Consider the following 19,775-nt stretch of genomic DNA (forward strand, 5'->3'; position numbering starts at 1 on the left):
ACAATCAAGCTCATATGCCACACCCAGTATGATGATTGCGAAATCTTCACAGCATGCTTGTCAAATGCCAAGACTTGGCACATCCTGCTTCTCTAACGTTTCTTGGCGTTCCCCAGATCAAGCTTGCCAGTCAACTGAGGTGAGACAACCAGAGTGGGGCTATAACATGTCGCGCTCTTGGCAGGCTTTTGCAAGCCACAACCTCAAGGGACTGGATTGTTGAGTCGCTGATTGCAGTCTGCTGTGCCTAGAGCCATGTTGGCTAGGACATGAAGTTCGAACGAGATCCTAAGGCATCTTCCATATCAAATCGCCATGTTCGGATGTGTGTACATTTACCTGTGCTGATATTACGTAGCATGAGCTACACTGGACGCCACATTGAAGGTACCTGGTGCTCGGACCAATCCGCGGACCGTTCCCTTAGAGATCCAAGGCCTTGGCTCTCACGACTTCTGCAGGCAGAAGATGCATTTCTTGTGTCGTAAGAGCGAAGACATGCACCAAAAGCGCAGCCAGTTATTTGCATAAATTGAGATCTGTGTTGCTTAAGGATCAGGATTGCCCCATCCGGAGATACAAATATCTATAAACTATAAGTATATTTGGAATTGACCATCTGCTGTGGGTGTATAGCTGCTATGTGGTAAACGTGTCCATGATATCGCGATGGACGCAGCAATTCGTAGAATGGATGGTAGGACTCGTGAGAGTTTTATCCTCAGGCCAACCTGACAACCTGCCCGCCCCCTCTCCGCCCCCCCCCCCCCCCAAAACAAAAAAAAAAAAAAAAACCTACCAATTGTTCCGTGCTCGCCAGATTGGATGAATCAGCGGGGGAACATGCGAGAATTCAGATCAGAGCCCGGAGACTGATACGTGCCTGACTTGCCATTTCCCAGTATCTGGTATCTGCTCCCTGGGGAACTTGTGTCTGCCTGCTTTCGATTTCCTCAACAATTCTCCCAAGTGGAAGCCCCCGTTTCAACCTGTGACCAGGTCATAACCCACTCTCTGCATTGGCAGTCTGACTTTTGGAGCTTTGCGGCCTTCCGCCATCGCAACCTTCCTTTTTGCTGCTCCACTGCCTCTCCCAATCCCGATCTCTCAATCGTGGAAGAGGCTGCGCCGAGACACGCAACCCGGGAAGAGAAGCCTCTCAAACTGCGCGAGCACCAACCACCGAGCCGTGCTCCTTCCCTCTTTTTGCCAGCCGAGAGCGATTTGCCATTGGCACGTTTTCTGCCTGGATCCTTTTTCTTCTAGGATTTCTTACCTCCCAAGGCTGACAGGGTAAGAGTTCAATCATTTTTAACGTGCGCGTATTTTTACGGAAGTTGAAGGCAGTCCCGTGGCGGTCGGGTGTTGTGCACAACTCTCAACGCTGGTAGTTGGTCAGCACCATCACAGTCTCGATCAGTGACTCCTGGCGCCTGCCGCAGTCCTCGTACAAACCTTCAGGTGCGTCCTTTGGGTCTGGATAACAGTGCTGGCGGTGTTGGGCCAGTAGGGGACTTCGACCCGTGCGCAGCTCCGCACTTCCCCTGTGGCCACTGGGGTCTGGTCAAGTACTTCTGCTCCGTTAGCAGGGTGGACTCGGTAAACTCGTTTTGGGACCCGTGGGCCTCGTGCATCCCAGCACAGTCCACACAACCCACAATCCACAGTTCCCAGTCCCAGTCGTGTGCAGTCTGCTCACAACCCGCAGTCCGCAGCCCGCCCCGTCTGCTGCTACATTTTCCCGAAAACCCGCTGTTTGCTGCCGCAGCCCCGTCCTGCGTCCAGCGAGCGTCCACCGACCGGGCAACAAAAAGGTACGCACTCGGCTTCAACCTCAGCCCCTTCTCTAGACACAGTATCATCGCCGATGTTGATGGCCGTCTGGCTAACCGACACTGGTCTCTCTGTTTTTTGCTGACAGGCGGCATCCTCGGCAAGCGGCACCGAATCGATTGTAGACATCGACGCTGCCCTCCCGACTCACCGCAGCCATGGCTTCCCAACATCAACAGACCCCGGCCTTCAAGACCGACCGCTACATCGTCATCCACGTCGCCACCACCTGCGACGAGCACGGCGTCTACGTGACTAAGGACTCGGCCGAGGTCATTGAGCTGGGCTGGATCCTGCTGGATGCCAACAGTCTGGAAGAGGTGCGCATGCTGCTGCTCTTTTGCCTGATCGTCGACCCCTGAAAAAAAAAAAAAAAATCTGGGGCCGACTTCGAGTCTGAGTCCATCTGCTCACACTCTGCTTCTGTCTGCAGCTTCACCGCGAGAGCATCCTCGTCAAGCCCGTCAATACCCCCATTACTCCCCTATGCAGTGAGTACAGCCCGTGGCTATCGCCGCCAATCGGTCTGGCGAGTGGCCAATTCTGTTCTTAGTGCCTTTTGTTTCTGGTGCTGACTTATCTGCTCTTCTCTCTCCTCCAGCGAGCCTGACCACGCTCACATGGGAACATGTCCGCAACGCCGGCACCTTCAGGGATGCCATCAACCGTTTCGATGCCTTTGTCAACGAGCATCTTACCTCCCAGAACCTCGACTTCGTCTTTGTTACGCTGGAGGCTTGGGACCTGCGTGTGCAGCTCCCGCGTGAGGCCCGTGACAAGTCGGTCGTGCTCCCTCCATATCTGCAGCACTCTCGCGCCTTCGAACTCCGTACCGAATACCAGCGTTGGCAGCAGCATCACCCAGAGTCGCTGCCCTTCGGTCCTTCGTCGCTGGCCAACATCTGCGCTGCCCTTGAGGTCGAGCCGGTGCAGTCCAGCGCCCCCATCAAGCACAATCTTCCCTTCCATCTGCAGTCGCTGGCTCCGGCCTCGCCTCGTCGTGCCCTCGAGGAGGCCCTGACTCTGGCTCGTGTGCTGCGTGGTCTGATCCGCAAGTCACAGCCTCCCCATGAGCACCCGGATGTGCTCACCCGTCCCATGGACGCCCGCGCCGATGTGCGTGCGTTCCTTGCCGAACGGAGCAAGGTCCTGCACCTCTCTGGCCTTCCTCATGATACCACCCAGTCGGAGCTAGAGAGCTGGTTCACCCAGTATGGTGGCCGCCCCATCGCTTTCTGGACGCTGCGTACGCCTGAGCAGCACAAGCCTACCGGCACTGGCTTTGCCGTTTTCTCCTCTCATGAAGAGGTAAGTTGACTCCCTTGTTCTCTGCCAGTGATCCAGAGACTAATCTATTACGATCAGGCAGCTGAGAGTCTGTGCATGAACGGTCGTGCTTTGAACGAGAAGGCCATCGAGGTCTCTCCGTCGTCGAGTCGTGTCTTGGATCGCGCGGCTGAGATTCTCACCCCGTTCCCTCCTAGCAAGAACCGCCCTCGTCCCGGCGACTGGACCTGCCCCTCTTGCGGTTTCTCCAACTTCCAGCGCCGTACTGCCTGCTTCCGTTGCTCGTTCCCAGCCGTCACTGCTGGCCCGGCTGGCGAGCTTGCCTACGGTTACGGCTATGCTCCTCCCATGCTTCCTCCCCCTCACCACATGGCCCATCACGGCCATGCTGGTGGCCATGGTCGCATGGGCGGTTCCGGTGTTGTTCCCTTCCGTGCTGGTGACTGGAAGTGCGGTAACGAGGTCTGCGGCTATCACAACTTCGCGAAGAACGTTTGTTGCCTGCGTTGCGGCGCCAGCCGTGCTGGTGCTGCTGTCGTTGCCGATTCAGGTTATCCTTCCCCGATGGATCCCCCTTCTGCCTACGGTATGGGCCAGTCTTCCATTGGTGCTACTCCGGGTCCTGGGCCTTTCGGTTCTGCCGCCGCTGGCTTCGGCTCTGGTGCTGGCTACAACCAGCACTTCGGCGGCCCTCCGAGCACTTATGCCCTGCCGTCTGGCCTGGGCGGCGGTGCTGCCCCTTACCCTCCCCTGAACGCTCACTTCGGCCCGGCTCCGGGTTCGCACTCGGCGGGCCCGTTTGACAGCCGTGCGGCCGAAGCTGCATTCCAGTCTGCTGGCAATGGTCCTGCATCTGCTGGCCCAGCGAACAACTTCTACTCCCAGAACGAGTCGGATCCGTTCGCTTTCCTCTCCTCGGGCATCAGCAGTCTGTCCGTCAGCAACCAGGATGCTCGCCAGAATGGCGGCTCTGCTCCTCCGAGCAAGTCCCCGGCGTAAAACACGGGTCAACAAATACGCTCGCCTAATGCCTGAAGGCAGTTGCACCCCTCTGCCGGCTCTTTTCAACCTCGCAGCGTTCTCTTCTTAGGCAAACTTTGGAATGAGGGATAGAGATCATTTAGGCTTTGGCAATATTTCAGCAAATCTGGCACCTCAAGGGTGCGCAGTTTATTTAATGGGGCATTTGGGATGGGAGGGGGTTCAAGTTAAAGCACGCGCGGCCGGGTGTCACTCAACTGGGTTTTCTGTTTTTGAGGGCGGCGGCGGCGGCGGCGGCGGCAAATGGGATGGATTGGCAACAAAAAAAATTGACAGGCAAAGGGCCGGGGGAAAACAAAACGCGTCAAGAGAAGCATGCCATACTTACGAGGCCTGAGGTTTTTTCTCTCAATCTTGGTGGACTTGCTCTTTTGACAATCTTCGTTTTGCTCTGGCTCTTTTCTTTCTATTATTATTACTGCTCTTTTTTTTTTTTTGCTCGTTTTCGTTTCGGCAACGGGGGAGGGGGGAAAGACAAGGCATGACACGCGGAGGTTCGGGTTGGGCTGGTTTGGCAAGGCAATTCATTAATGTGTTCCATATCATCATCTCAACTCAGACTTTGCCCGGCGCATACGGCACACTCCACGCTTTTTCCTGCATTGTAACGAAACCCCTCGTTAGTCGGATCTGTCCGATTTTTGTTCAAGGAACCCTTAAGAAAAGGAATACTAATCCGGGAAGTATTTTGTCGGTATGGGTAGGAATGGGTGCTTGGTGCTGGGAGCTTGGGGGGTATAGGGGTTCAGAGGTTGCTTGGGATGGGTGGAATTGGTGGATGGATGGATGAACGGATGGGAATAGGCTGGGCTCAGGTTGCTTGGGATTCGGGTGCTGGCACGTTTACACCATCTAAACGGTTAGGGGTTGGGGTGTTGGTTGGTCGGTTGGTTGACTGGTTAGCTGGTTGGTCCCGTAGGGAAGGGAAAAGACAAAAAAAAAGAATGGTTAATTGAAGGTTGTGGAGTTTTTCGGGGGAGAACAGAAGGGGTTGGTGAATGGGTGCATAGCGAGGGAGTGTCACAATGGGGCTATTCTTTTCGTTTTTTCCGTTATACCTGGCCTTCTTTTCCCTGGATGATGTGTGGTTGTTGATGCTCGTGAAGGTATATAGTTTGGGTCGGTTAGGGGATAATCAACCCCCCTTGCCCTTACCAGTTGCAGCTTGTGTGTTTAATCTGTTTATTTTTTTCTCTCCCCCCCTCCACCTCTTGATTCAGGCCATTATGTTGGCATCTCTTCTCTTTGCTCCTTTTTTTTTGGTCCTTTACCAATTATGATCCACATATCATCGATCACTATCTACCTATCCACCTTTACCTACTAGCTACACCACAAACAGTTTGCTCCAGATTGAATTGCGTTTCGTTCCTATTTTTCTGGGATGATGATGACAAGAAAGGAGGATGGAATGAAAAATTGCTGGGGGATTCGGAAAGGGAACTCGGCTGGTTGTTTTGGAGGGGGCGGCGGGAACTGGGTGTCAACCAACAACAGCACAATTTACACCATTGGTATTTTCGAAAGGGGCCGCGGAAGGGCTGTTGGGCTGGCTGGGTTTCGGTGGTTTGGGCTGCTCTGGTTCCAGGTTCCATGGGGTTGGGCTGGCTGGCTGATGGGTAGGTTGGTCGGTTGATTATTGCCAGGCTAGGTTAGGAGGGGACATATGGGAGGTTGTCATCACTATCCCTTTTGGTTGTTTGTCAATTAATGGGGTTTGTACCCTGATTCTCCTTGTTTTCTGCCAAAGAAAAGGCCATCCTCTCTTCGGATCATCTATAGACTGTGTCGTTGCCCGTTTCTTGCGCCACTGAGTAATGAGATTAACTGCCTTGGGATCCATATGAGTATACAGAGCTGCTAGCATGCGCATCTCCCAACATGGATAACATGGATCAAGAAGATATAATGAAGGCTGATTGTATATCCTGTGGTCGTGAGCTACTGAGAATACCTTTTGAGAATCGTCAGGTTGAGAACCATATCGTGATTTCGGGGGTTTAAAGAAGGTAAGAGTAAGATTCTTAGAAATAAAATGTTTTAAGCCAGCATTTTCACGGGAGTGTCGATAGAGACGATGTCGAGCCTTAGCATTGTGAGAAAGAGACAAAGTCTGGATCACAACACCAGTGTCTTGCTACTTTCTACTCACCTTTATTATTTTACCCACCCCCCCAATGAGGATCGGGCGTATTCGATTTCTACGACAGGAGTTGAAGGACAGGACACGTCATGTTGGACATCATGTTGGACATGAAGTTGAGCATCGGCGCAAGCATCCATTGAGGAGGAATTACCCAAAGAGTACCTAGGGGTAGTTTAGTGGGATATTGCTGATGTCAGGGAAACAAGACGAGAGGAATGCGAAGCAACAGCGATACCAGTTCCCTCCTCCAGAACGCCATTTTTCTCTTCCCTGAAACCTGTCCTAAAACAAAGTCTGTGTCAAATCACAGAAGCCTTTTCCTAGTTTAAATCCTAGCCATGTCTGAGAAGTTGAGACACATACTGTTGAAATCATGGGGAATGTACTTGAACTTGAATGGACTAAGATCAACTGGGAAGGGAAAACTGTGAAGTAGTTTGCAGGGAACAGGGTAAAGGGAGTCTGAACAAGAACCAGGAGGGAGAGACGAAAACAACAATCAAGATTGGAGGTGTGGACACCCGATGGAAAAGGGAAAAAGAAAGTAAAAAAAAAAATATGTCGATAAAAGAGAAGCATGGGAAAGAGGAGGGAGGAATATACACAAAGGGAACGTTGGTGGTGATTCTCTCAGAAAGGCCGATACCAGTTCATCATCCGCTCACTTTCCTGGTCTTCAGCTTCCTCCGCGGCGAAGTACATGGCCACGTCATGCTCAATCTCAATATGAGCAGCAGTGACATGCTGTTCGTCTTCCTCGCCTTCGTCCTGCCATTCTTCCTCTTCCCCAAACTCATCCTCATCTGAAAAGTTACCGGCGCCATCGCTCTCAAAATCATTCTCCATCTCATTACCCTCCCACTCCTCATCCCCCTCCCACTCCTCATCGCCCTCCAATTCCTCATCACCCTCATACTCCTCTTCTTTCTCCTCGTCCAGATCCGCCTCGCCAGCCAAATATTTCTCGGGATGACTGACATAGTCATCCCAGTCGAACGGAGTCGCAAGGCCGTTCTCGCAGAGGCCATCGCTATCTAAATCTAATTCCTCATCTGCGTACTCCTGGTCCGCCTGAGCGAGGAGCTCCTCGTCCGTGATGGCCGTAGACCTACTTGGTCCTTGGGCAGGGCGTTTGGAATGCTTGATGGCCGGAATACACCCGATGCTGAAGGTCGTGACGTGAGCAGGCATCTTTTGCTTCAGTTTCTCGGACATCTCGTCGAGCAGCTTCTTGTACTTCTTGCGGAAGCTGTCCTCATCGTCCTCGCTGGCCGACGACGAGGACAACGACTCCTCAAAATCGTCGTCCCACTGGCTGTAGTCGTAGTACCGGCGGGTCGTGCTGCGACGTCTCCAGAAGGCTACAGGGTCGTTCTGTGGGATGGGCTCCAGGGTGAGGTCTTTATCGATCTCGGAGTCGGAGATGTCGTTGGGGCTCGTGACGGTGGTGATGACCGGCTTGCTGTCGATGTCCATGGCGTCCGGATTGTTGCTGGTGGTAGCGGCCACTTGGACGGCGATCAGCTCCTGGGCCATGTCTTCGAGGGCGATCTCGTACACCCTGAACGTCTTGCTCTTCATGTGCCGCTTGTGGGTACGACATGCCAGCACTTGGCGCAGGAGCTTGTCGCGGACCCGCTCGAACTCATGCTGGGCTCCCTCAATGTCCCTGCAGGCTTTCATCTCGCGCTTGTCGTCGTCGATGATCATTTGTCTCTCCTCCTCAGTGAGCTCGTCCCAGCGCGCTTTCCTGGCATGCTTAGGCTGCCAGTTCTTCCACTCGAATGGTACGTTGCCACAGCCGCCGTTGATAGGTGTGTTGTGCATGGGCTCCCAGCACTTATACATCGGTCCGAGCTCGTCGTCGCTCATGTACATCTCCTCCACCGAAGGGACCTCAGGGTCGCCCGTCTCGAGGTTAATGTGGCCGTAGATCATCATGTCGTCGATGTACTGGTGCAGGGGGAGCATTCGCCTCATCGCTTCAAGAGGGATCAGCTCGTCTGGACGCAGAAGGTGACCGTCGCCGGCGCCCCAGCCTTCCAAGTGCATGATTCCCATCTCTTCGATGGGGACGCCGCAGAGCCTCATGTTCGCGTGAACGGACTCCGGGGGAACGTCGTACCGAAGCTTGAGCGCGCGGATCTCCTCGCGCGTTGTATACTTCTTGCGGCGGAGCAGAGCCCACAGGACAGATAGACTGGGCTGGCCCATCATCAAGCGCATGAGTCGCGTGGTCTGGGGACCGCAGTATGGGCTGTTGAAGTGCAAGACAAGCTTGACCATGAATTGCTGGGCAATGTAGAGATCCTCGTCGGTGAAGAACTCCTGGTCCTTGAGAAGGTTGACCCGGGTCTCGCTAGTTGCAATGTCCATGATAACCCAGAGCTTGTGAAGGGTGAGATGAGAGCCCTTGGGCATGCGATGACCATTCCTGGCCAGCACAGCTAGGATATCGCGCACACGGATCTCCCTATTGACAACCATTTGCAGCCACTGCAGGCCGGGGATCTTGCGGACTACGCCATCTCGGTTGAAGGGCCACATGTCGGGCAACGATGGCTGACCTGGCTTGGGCTTCATTGCCTCCTTATCCAGCTCAGTCACAAGATTGCCAGCCGGATCCTTGGTAAAGTATTTGTAGTACATAGGGCTGGAATAAATGTGGGACCCGATGGGAGCCATATGGCTTGCCCAGGCGAGGACGAAGCTACGCATCTGGTTGTTAAGAGTATCGTGAAAGTCGCGGGAGACGCTGTAGAGGTTCACAAGATCGACTGGGCGGAGGTGTTTGCCCACCTCTACGACCAGCTCTGGGATGCGGCAGAGACGACGTAGGATGTTGATGCGCTTTGGTTTGGGCTGGACATGCAACTTATCCCACTCCTCGGTAGCCCTCCTCATCATTTGAATGCGTACTCGAGCGATATGCTGGAATCGGGCCACAAGTTCAGGATCGACTTCCTGCACCTTGGATACCTTCATGAGAGCATTCCACTCCCGCTGGAACTCCTCTTCCTCGCAACGCTTCTTTTCCTCTTCTTTCTGAAGGCGGCGGGCAAGTGCCTGACGTTCGTCCTCACTATCTTCCTCCTCCTCCTCCTCCTCCTCCTCCTCCTCCTTCTCCTCCTCCTCTTCCTCAAAGATCTTCTTCAGAGCATCGATGCCGATCTTCTTGCGTTTAAACGAGTGGGTGGGGTTCTTGTTTATGTGCTCGATGAAAGATTGGACATCGGGATTGATACTCCTGGCCGCAATCTCCTCATAAGTGGCCCTTTGGCGAGAAGCACGGGCCGCAGCAAGCCTGGCTTGCTCGTCGGGGATGAATCCATTGAGGTTAAGAGAGGCGATGCTGGGCAGAGGGTTGCCATCCTCGCCTACGTTGGCAGGGTTGATCAGGCTGACCGGGTTGGCCGGCCTGTTGTTTGGGTTGAAAGGAGAAGCCATGATGATGACTTTGTCTGTAATACACAGACTACAGCCAGCCAGCTTGATGGCTAAAGAGTGAAGATGGGTCGGTTATGAAATACTGGCTGTTGTGAATGACAGAGATATTGGCAGTGATCATTCGTAACTATGGCCAGAAGGCGGCGAGGGAGAAAGAAGGAGAAAGGAAAAAAAAAGCCAACAGGGCGATACAGGAAGGAAAGAAGTTACAGGACCTCGCAATAACTTCAGATTGCGAGCACAGCTGCACAGCTGCGAACTCGAGGGGAAAGAGGTTGGGCGTGTGAGGGGGAGAGTGTTCCATTGCCTCAACTTGCGGGCATTCAACTCCTATTCAAAGTCAACAAACAATAGGATCGTGAACCATTGAGAACAATACTAAGCTGCCTACCTACCCAGCTGTGCAATCGCTCTGGAAATTGCCGGTAGCTCTGTTGATCACATGAATCATGCGTGGATTAGATCTTCTCGCTCTTTGGATTTTGGACTCGACACAACGTTTTTGTTGCTGCTGCCCGTAGTATTTTGGTCAAGGGCAGGGCAAGAGAGGAGAGACCGAAATCACCTCAATGATGGATGATGGACACCATCTCCATTCGGACAATACCATATCTGGGGAGTCTGCTTGGCCTATCAAAGCTGTAACTTTACTATTAACATATCACAAATCATGTATGCCTTTGCGCCACTCGGCCCTTACCAAAGGTAGCCTAGCGACTCCATTGCCTAGATCCATGACCATGATGATCCCCCCATAAAAATCAAACCCAACATTCCTGAACTCCGTCTTACTGCGCTCAACCCTTGACTTGTCGGGTTGTACTCTTGAGAAACTCGGCCCACGCTCTTCTGGTCGTTACATACGTCAACCTGTCCGGCTCAGGGTCCGCGACGTCACCGAGAAGAGCTTTGCTCATCGGTACCGGACGCGCTACCACCGGGGTCTCCGGAGTAGCAACTGGGCGCCGAGGTAACTTTGCCTGCTGGTGCTGGCGCACAACTTGCCGCAGCATCGGCTGTTTCTTGCGGTCCCCCTTCTAATTGGACGCGTCCAGTTCGTTCATTGGCATCTCAACGTCGTCCTGGCTGATGATAGAATCAGCCACCTTCCAGATCTGGAGCAGGTTGTCTTCAGCGGCGCTGCACACGAGCCAGGGATCGTTTAGGTTCCAGCTGAAGTCAGCCAGATGGTTGGTATGGCCACCGTGCATAAAGAGGAGCTCCGGCGGGCCATCTTCGGCATCCTCTGGGAGCTGTTCCTCGCCCGCGCGGCTGATGTCCCAGAATATGACGCGCCTGTCGTAGCTGCCGCTGCCTAGAATGCTGGTCTCGACGGGGTGCCATGCCAGCGAGGTCACGGCATCGTTATGGCCCTCGAGCGTGTGGATCTTCTGCCTGAGGTTGCGAATATCCCAGATACCGATCGTTTTATCGGCCGAGGCGGTGGCGATGAGGAACTCGGAGCGCGGGTTGAAAGCAAGGGCATTGATGGCGTCGCTGTGGCCGTCACGAGCAATAACAGCAGCCCTCGTCGTCTCGGCACTCCGAACGTCCAGGATTTGAAGTGTCAGATCGTCGGAGACGGTGCCAATCCAGTGCGGGACCATGGGATGGTACTGAACGTCATTGACGATATGGGTGTGGTGTGTATACCGGCGTGACGGTTTCAGAGTCTTGCCTTGCGCTGTGTTGAGATCCCTGTGCGATACAAGTCAGCCTGTTTTGTTGTACAACTTAAACTTCTGGGTTCATGAGCACGAACCAAAGTAGCACCGTCCTATCCTCACTACCAGATGCGAGACAACCAGCCACATGCGGGTTCCAGTTCAGACCAAAGCCTTCCTCCTTATGGCCGACCAACTCGATCTGAGGATTGGGGGTACCAGTGGGCTGCAGACTGTGCTTGGTGCGGTCGTAGATCAGGACCTTGCCATCGACGGCAAGCGTTGCGATAATATCAGGGTTCTGGGGCTGATAGCGTGCCTTGTTGACCTCGCCAGGGTGATCAATCTTCTGGACAATGTTGAACTTGATGACAGGCGGCTCGCCTGATGACGCCTTGCCCCCATAACCACCAATCTCACCACGCTCGTCGTCATAATCGCGCGGGTTGGGGTCGACCGATTTCGGAATCTCGACCTCGGCGATCTGGAGGTAATTCGGCTTGCCCTCTGCAGTGTGCGTGCCAATAAGTAGCCTGTGGACCCTGTAGTTCTTCTCTTTTACGTCCTTGACATCGGGAAACCACTGTGTAGTCAGGGTCGGCCACTCCAAGGCCGTGCTGGGAAGAGTTAGCAGGCTTTGATCCTCTACGGAGGGCAGCAAGCTCACGGACCTCAGGATCATGTCATAGAGAAACGGACTGTTCTTCTTCCAAGTCTTGTATTCTGGTTTGGATCAGTATTTGCCTGTTAATTGAAGTGGCTGTTGCCCTGGGAAAACCACTTACCCTCATTGATGAGCCGCTGCTCCATGTCGGCATCATCCTGATCGTCGATAGCGACTGTACAGGCAGTTAGCTTATTCGTCTCAAATCAAGAGCCCAACCTTAGGACAATTGAGAAAAGGATAAGGGCGAGCCAGACCGTCATGATCATCAACCACGTCGGCGGGAGGCATTGTGGCGGCGAGGCTGTGAATCCTGCTCTTTTGTAAGAAAATCGGTATAAGGCTTGCTTTGTAAGAGATTCTGCGAAACGCGGAACTCTGTGGTTGTATTAGGGCAGATATTAGGCAAACGGATGTCTGAAAGCGTGGTCAACACCCGCTGTTTTAGTGTTTAGATGGTTTGCGGGGTGATGGTTGGAATTGAATTGGAGTGGTGTTGCAAGGACAAAGCTTGGTAGGCAAAAACGCAGATCAAAGCCCACGACAACGCACCGCGAGACGCGATCTTAATTGCGGCGGCGTGTGTGGAGCATAGAACGCACCCACGCGATCTTCGGCCGCTCGAATGCGCCAATCCGAATCAAGCTTAGTGAGTTGTCAGCGGAACCCGAACCCTGACGGATACCCACACCATCATGAGGCAGGCCCAGCGGGCGCCGTTTTGCTGGGCAGCGCCGCAGAAGGCTCAAGCCTCAGATTTAAAGTGGGGCAATCTGGAACCCCAAAAGCTGCCAGGTCGGGCAGCAGCGCGTGAGCCGTGCAGCGGCCAACGGGTAGCAGAAAAGAGAGCGCCTCTTCAGGCATCTGGCAGCTGTCGGGCAGTCCTGTCAGGCATGTGGTCCTATGTGTTGTCGCCGGTGACTGATCCGGCAGAGGTCTTGCTTTGTGAGTGGCCGGCTGCCGTCCCCAGCCGCTGTCGAAGGCGAAAAGCAGGGGCACAGAACAGCCCAGAGCCCAGTGGGTGTCCTTAAGTCCTGTACCACCTACCACACCTACCCGCGCACTGTGCCTACATTCCTCTCGACAGCTTCTTTGCTTCGACTTCCTCCCTTCTTCCACTTTTTGTCTCGCGATAGTAATTCTTTTTTTTCCCTCACATTCCCTTAGTCGCGATCGTCGGCCTCGCTGCCACTTTTCCTTGCTACCGTATACATATTTCTTTCCAGAAGACGATTTACGTGGAGGCAGCGCATTGAGTCTGATTGCCCCAGGCCTCCATCCCCCGCGCTGACCCGCTCCACTGTCTAGCCCTCTTCTCTTCGCTGGACGTTCCGCGACCGATCGACTCACTCACCTAAGGTTTTCCTTGCTTTTGTTGTTTTCGAGTTACCCAGCGGAACAAGCATCCCGGCCGTTTTTATTCAGCGCCGGTATCGCGTACAACCTTTTTGCGTATCCTACTTTCTTAGCTTTCTCGAGTTCCCTGTCTGCCACTCGAGGAGCAGTGTTCGCCCTCGTCATCGCCGTCTCTGACCGACTCTCCCAACAACTTTCCGACGCCTGTAAGGATTCTAGCGCAGTGTCGCGCGACTCGTCGCAGCCATGGGGTAAGTCGATTACACGACTACAGGCAGTCGCGTGGTCTTGTCGCCATCTTGCAAACTGTTGCTGACTTCTATCGCTCAGTGTCCCCAAGTTCTTCAGGTGGCTCTCTGAGCGCTACCCTGCCATTTCGCAGCTCATTGCCGAGAACCGGATTCCCGAGTTCGACTGTCTCTACGTGCGCGAGCCTCCCGGAAGCCCGAATTGCTTCTTGACCCAGAGTTCCCCCGCTGACCGTCTCTCATAGTTGGACATGAATGGCATCATCCACAATTGCACACACAAGGATGTTGACGATGTGCACTTCCGTCTTACCGAGGAGGAAATGTTCATTGCCATTTTCAACTACATCGAGCACCTCTTTGGGAAAATCAAGCCGAAGAAGCTCTTCTTCATGGCTGTCGACGGTGTTGCCCCGCGCGCCAAAATGAACCAGCAGCGCGCAAGGCGCTTCCGGACCGCTCTGGATGCTGAGAGGGCCCGTGAAAAGGCCCTCCGCGAAGGCAAAGAGCTCCCAAAGGAAGAGCCCTTTGACAGCAACTGCATTACGCCAGGTGTGCATGCCCTGCTCGGTCTTTCTATTGCTGTTCCCATTCTGTGTTTTGTCCGCCGCTGACTCTTCGATCTTCTTTTTTTTTTCCCACCAGGCACCGAGTTTATGGCGAAGCTTTCCCTGCAGCTGAAGTATTTCATTAACAAGAAGGTCTCCGAGGACAGGGATTGGCAGGGACCCGAAATTGTTCTCTCCGGCCATGAAGTCCCCGGCGAGGGAGAGCACAAGATTATGGAGTACATTCGTAATGCCCGTGCCCAGCCTGACTACAACCCCAACACTCGTCATTGTCTGTACGGACTCGACGCCGACCTTATTATGCTCGGTCTCTTGAGCCATGATCCCCACTTCTGTCTTCTTCGTGAGGAGGTGACGTTTGGCCGCCAAGCAAAGCACAAATCCAAAGAGCTCGAGCATCAGAATTTTTATCTCTTGCACCTCTGCATAGTGCGAGAGTACCTGGAACTCGAGTTTCAGGAGTTGAAAGAGCCGGGTGCAATACCTTTCCCGTTTGACATGGAACGGGTTATTGATGACTTTATCCTCATGGCTTTCTTCGTCGGCAACGACTTCTTGCCGAACCTGCCACGCCTTCACATCAATGAAGGCGCCTTGGCCCTCATGTTCAAAATATACAAAAAGGTGCTTCCCAAGTGCGATGGCTACATTAACGAGAATGGCAAGGTTAACCTTGACCGTCTCAAAATTCTCCTGGAGGAATTGGAGCAAGAGGAATATCGATTTTTTGAACAGGAGCACGAAGATACCAAGTGGCTCCAGGGCAAGAAGATGCTCGAGAACAATGAGGCCGAGCAGGCAAAAGCGAAAGCCAAAGGAAAGCTCATCATCAGCCCGAGCCAGAAGGCTTTGTGGAAGCAGAAGATTCGTAAATGGCTGCTCAACAGTACCTCCCCGACTCTGGATCTTGGCGCCGATCTCAATGCGGCCGACCGCAAGTTTGTCGAGGACCTTGCTGAGGCCGCTCATATCGAATGGGCTACCAAGCCAGACGATGACGGTATTCGGCATCTCGTCCTGTCTCGTCCGGTCATGGACGAAGATGACGAAGAGGATGAAGAGGCCCACGCGGCGCTTTACCGCATTGCTAAGAGATACGACAACGCCCAGGTGCTCGATCTTTCCTCGGAGGAAGCCAAGGCTGCTGTCCAGGAGAAGTACAAGCAGAAATTCCAGGAATGGAAGGACAAGTACTACCTCTCAAAGATGGACGGCTGGACTCCGCAGAACCTGGAGCAGGAGCTAAAGAAGATGGCCGAGAACTACGTACAGGGGCTTCAGTGGGTATTATATTATTACTACCGTGGTATTGCTTCTTGGCCTTGGTTCTACGGCTACCACTACGCCCCCATGATCTCGGACGTCGTAAAAGGTCTGGGTGCGGACCTCAATTTCAAGCTTGGCCAGCCGTTCAGGCCGAATGAGCAGCTTATGGGCGTTTTGCCGGATCGCAGCAAGAAGATCGTCCCTAAGGTCTACTGGGATCTCATGACCGACCCGAACTCGCCCATTATCGACTTCTACCCTCGCGAGTTTGAGCTGGATCTGAACGGCAAGAAGATGGACTGGGAAGCCGTCGTCAAGATCCCCTTCATTGACGAGAAGAGGCTTCTGGAGGCCATGGCCCCCAGAAATGCCTTGCTCACTGAGGAAGAGAAGGCGCGCAACGAGTTTGGCGTGCCCCTCAAGTTCACATACTCGGAGGATGTGGACTTTGTTTATCCCTCTTCGCTTGTTGACGTCTTCCCTCCTATTTTCCACTGCCACTGCGTCGAGAACATCTTCGATCTCCCTCCTATGGAGGGTCTGGAGTACAGGGCCGGCTTGGCCGAAGGCGCACTGCTCAACGTGGAGGCTCTGGCTGGCTTTCCAACGCTGGCTACTTTGCCGTACACGGCCAGCCTTGCGTTTCACGGCGTCAATGTGTTCCAGCAAGAAAGCCGCAATGAGAGCATGATTGTGCGCTTGACCGATTCTCATTTGCGCACCAAGATCGATACTGCCAAAGTTAAGCTCGGCCAGCGGTGCTTTGTTGGATATCCGTTCCTGCAAGAAGCAAAGGTTGTTGCCGTGTCTGATGAACTATTTGAGTACACTCTGGCCAGCGATGGCAGTGGCCAAGTTATTGAAAGGCACCACACCCCGCGTGAGATTGAAGAGTGGAAGAAGAAGGCCGAGAGGATCGAGAACTTTTACAGCAAGCGTTTGGGCATCCTGATCGGGCCCGTCGAGTCCTTGGTGACTGTCCATATGCTCAAGGGCCTGAGAAAGACCGACGAAGGCGCTACAGTCAAGGAGTATGGGGAGGTTCCGGGAATGGAGACCGACTACGCCGCTCAGATAATTGTCGATGAAGTCGTCAACGAAGATGAACGCTTCATTGAGCAAGCCGCGCTCCCGATCGAGGAAGAGTTCCCGGTCAAGTCGAATGGCTTTTTCGTCGGCGACTACAACTACGGCCAGCCTCTGGAAGTTGTTGGCTACACTAAAGACGGCAAGCTTTCCATCTGGCTGGCCGTTCCAACCGCGCGCGAGCCAGAATTCGCCAAGCAGATTATCCACGAGGCACATAGAAGCCAGCTCTACCAACCTTCATACATGGTCGCAAAGCAGTTGGGCCTCCATCCTCTGACTCTCAGCAAGATCACATCGTCGTATTATGTCCGGACGGTTGGTGATCTACGGGTCAACTTGGGTTTGAACCTAAAGTTTGAGAGCAAGAAGCAAAAGGTGCTGGGCTATTCTAGCAAGTCTGCCACCGGCTGGGAGTTTAGCCAAGCAGCTGTGCTTTTGATCAGCGAGTACATGCGGCGCTTTCCTGATTTCTTTGCGGCTATTGTGAAGAATCCATCGGGCTCTGAGTTGAACGAGACGGACCTGTTCCCTGATCCCGCCTATGCGACGGCCAGAGTTAAGGAGATCGGTGCCTGGCTGAAGACGCTGAAGACCAGCTCGATGGAGCGTGTTCCTCTCGATGCAGAGCAGCTTGATTCTGATGTCGTTATGCGGCTTGCCGCGAAAGCCGATGAACTCGGCCTGGGCAACCAGCAGACTGTGTCCAAGAAGATGAATGGTGTCCCGCGTAATGCCGTCATCCGACCGGAGGATGCCGAGCATCGCCTTGGCAATCAAGTCTTTTCCCTGGGCGACCGTGTTGTCTATGTCGCCCGGAAGGGCAAGGTCCCGATCGCGTTTAGGGGCACGGTTGTTGGCATTAGTAGGACGCCAACCAACAAGCTCATCGACGTCGTCTTTGACGTCACCTTCCTCAGCGGCACCACGCTTGGCGATCGTTGCCCGCCATTCCGAGGCCAGACTGTGCCATCCAACGTTCTTCTTAACCTGACCAACCGCCAGCTTGTCGTGGAGACCAAAGCAGGGCAACTTCGCAGGGCCCCCATCAACCCCTCGGTCACAACTCTGACTGCTCACGGCGGCTACATGTTGAATGGCAAGAAGTATCGCGATGCTCCCGCTCCGCCCCCTCTGCAGGCTCCTTACCGCAGCGTTGTCAACGGCTCAGCCAATTCCCGTGGTGGTGCCAATACCCCTCGCGGCGGCAGTCGTGGTGGCGGTCGCAACGGTTCTCCTGCACACGCCAACCTCCCTCATCGTCCTGCTCCTCAGCACCAAAACCATCAACCGCAGCAATCCCATCCACAGCAGCAGATTAACGGCCATCATGCCCCTGGCGGTGCCCGCGGCGGTCGTGGTGGCCCCGCGGGCACCCTCCCGTTCCGCGGAGGCCGTGGAGGTGGCGCTCCCCGCGCCGGGTTCGCCACGCCTCAACGGGGCGGCGCTGGCTTCCTCCCTGGCAACGTTGGTGCTGGTATCCCGCACCCCGCGTCGGCCCCACCTATGTACTCTGCTGTGCCGCCCCCGCCGAGCCTGGATGCTCCTGCTCGTGGAAGTGGTCGAGGACGTGGGCGTGGCGGCGTTGCTCGGGGTGGTAACCGAGGTGGTCGTGGTAGGGGTGGGGTTAGTCGCGGTAGTGTGCCGGCTGCTCAGGCGGCGTCCCAACCTCCTCAAGTTGCGGCGTCCGCCTCTCAGGGTTAGGGGGCCTCGGGATGGCAGGCAGCTGAAGAGAGTGGCCTGGCTGGAGATGAGATATAAAGAGTTTCGGATGAAGGCGATGGTGGTCTGAAGATGGATTAAGAACAGAATGTGGCATGATCTTCAGATACTTGGGCATGTTGAGATAAGTTGTCGTTCATGGCATGTCGGGACACAAGTCGATCGTCATCATATGGGTGAGATCCAAAGTCTCTCTCGGGAGGAGTTTGTGGCTCGTTTTGGGGAGTAGTCTTGTTTCACTCATCTACTTGGCTGACGGGTGTCATGATAATGTACGGATATTGCATGTAAGGCTATTGTACCGGTCTTGATCATTGCAAAAAGGTTCTCATAAGGAGGAAAAAGGGGGGGGGCGCAAGGGGGCAGGGATAGCGAACACGACACCACGATACCCCGGCGGCGGCATTCTCTCGAGAACATGCATTAATCGAGCGTGGAATGGATAGAGAGGTAGTCCTATGAAATACAGCGATGGTCATTCCTAAACAAACAGAAAAGAACACGTTTATATGTAGTTTGCTTACTGATCTACCTGACCTAGACCCCTAAAACTCCCTGCTTTCAATGGCTCGCATCGATCTTCCTCGCCCCTCCTTCTTCCCTCTTCTTTATGGCTGGCAAGGAGAACCTCTTGCTAACATTCTTCTTGATAGCCTTCCACTTGAAGAAGTCGGTGTCCTGGTTCCAGGTTAGGACGCCGACCCACGGCTGCACGTTGTAGTGCACGCGCAGTACCACGTCCTCGATCTCGGCCATCTTGCCGGAGGGGTGGGTGATTTGGTACTTGGGGCGCTGGTTTCTGATTGAGAGCTTGCCGCTAATTGGTTGTTAGTCTATAGTCCTCACTCTGACCGCGTGATATATTGGGGCAAACGTACCGGCTAGGGTCGATGGACTTCCCCTGAGCGCTGCGGATCAGCTTTTTCTTGGCGATGGGGCCCAGGTTCGCCAGGTGGTCGGCGCTAGGGGACGTGATGATGCTGTCCCAGATGACGGCCTGGTTGGTGGCGTTCTGGCCAGGAGCGGACGGCCACTCGGCCGTCACGTACACAAAGAGTTGCTTGGTGTTCCAGGTGAAGAGCGATGACAGGTCGGCGTCGAGAGAGAACTTGATAATGGCATATTCCTCCTTCTTGGGAGAGTAGTAGTGTGGTCGGCCTTTGACTCTGGGAGGGGAGAAGAATGTTAGCGCCCGGTTTTACGCACAGAGAGCCTGGACTGGCAAGAAAGAGCCGGGCCAACTTACACTTGGACATTGGTCGGCTTGATCACGCCCACGCTAGGGGTGCGCGGCGCAAGGAAGTCCGTGGCAGCTATGAGGGCAGCGACAACACAGACTACCGTTGTGAAGAATCCGAAGGTGTTTTGGACGCGGACGAGGGATGAATACATGGTGGGCGACGGGGTATGACCGAATGTCTGCCTCTAAGTCTTCAAAAGGTTGGA

The 19,775-nt window shown here is 54.2% G+C and overlaps 5 protein-coding genes across 5 annotated transcripts; 2 read left to right on the top strand and 3 right to left on the bottom strand.

Annotated features, from left to right (window-relative positions):
- Nucleotides 1–1,991: 1,991 nt before the first annotated feature.
- Nucleotides 1,992–4,119, top strand: CTHT_0028470 (putative asparagine-rich protein; the record flags this gene model as incomplete). Its single annotated transcript, XM_006693240.1, has 4 exons — nucleotides 1,992–2,153; nucleotides 2,267–2,324; nucleotides 2,435–3,141; nucleotides 3,199–4,119. 4 exons carry the CDS (start codon nucleotides 1,992–1,994, stop codon nucleotides 4,117–4,119), a joined length of 1,848 nt encoding a protein of 615 aa, XP_006693303.1.
- Nucleotides 4,120–6,937: 2,818 nt separating this feature from the next.
- Nucleotides 6,938–9,754, bottom strand: CTHT_0028480 (uncharacterized protein; the record flags this gene model as incomplete). Its single annotated transcript, XM_006693241.1, has 1 exon — nucleotides 6,938–9,754. One exon carries the CDS (start codon nucleotides 9,752–9,754, stop codon nucleotides 6,938–6,940), a length of 2,817 nt encoding a protein of 938 aa, XP_006693304.1.
- A 1,037-nt stretch (nucleotides 9,755–10,791) lies between these two features.
- Nucleotides 10,792–12,373, bottom strand: CTHT_0028490 (uncharacterized protein; the record flags this gene model as incomplete). The annotated part of the gene is made up of 5 exons (XM_006693242.1): nucleotides 10,792–11,452; nucleotides 11,517–12,035; nucleotides 12,090–12,141; nucleotides 12,204–12,257; nucleotides 12,340–12,373. The coding sequence occupies 5 exons, from the start codon at nucleotides 12,371–12,373 to the stop codon at nucleotides 10,792–10,794; spliced, it is 1,320 nt and encodes a 439-aa protein (XP_006693305.1).
- Nucleotides 12,374–13,684: 1,311 nt separating this feature from the next.
- On the top strand, nucleotides 13,685–18,311 carry CTHT_0028500 (5'-3' exoribonuclease 1-like protein; the record flags this gene model as incomplete). Its single annotated transcript, XM_006693243.1, has 4 exons — nucleotides 13,685–13,689; nucleotides 13,769–13,862; nucleotides 13,932–14,238; nucleotides 14,332–18,311. 4 exons carry the CDS (start codon nucleotides 13,685–13,687, stop codon nucleotides 18,309–18,311), a joined length of 4,386 nt encoding a protein of 1,461 aa, XP_006693306.1.
- A 579-nt stretch (nucleotides 18,312–18,890) lies between these two features.
- Nucleotides 18,891–19,721, bottom strand: CTHT_0028510 (signal peptidase-like protein; the record flags this gene model as incomplete). Its single annotated transcript, XM_006693244.1, has 3 exons — nucleotides 18,891–19,146; nucleotides 19,208–19,495; nucleotides 19,576–19,721. The coding sequence occupies 3 exons, from the start codon at nucleotides 19,719–19,721 to the stop codon at nucleotides 18,891–18,893; spliced, it is 690 nt and encodes a 229-aa protein (XP_006693307.1).
- Nucleotides 19,722–19,775: the final 54 nt, after the last annotated feature.

The sequence above is a fragment of the Thermochaetoides thermophila genome (genome assembly GCF_000221225.1).
Source record: "Thermochaetoides thermophila DSM 1495 unplaced genomic scaffold scf7180000011816, whole genome shotgun sequence".
NCBI lineage: Eukaryota > Fungi > Ascomycota > Sordariomycetes > Sordariales > Chaetomiaceae > Thermochaetoides > Thermochaetoides thermophila.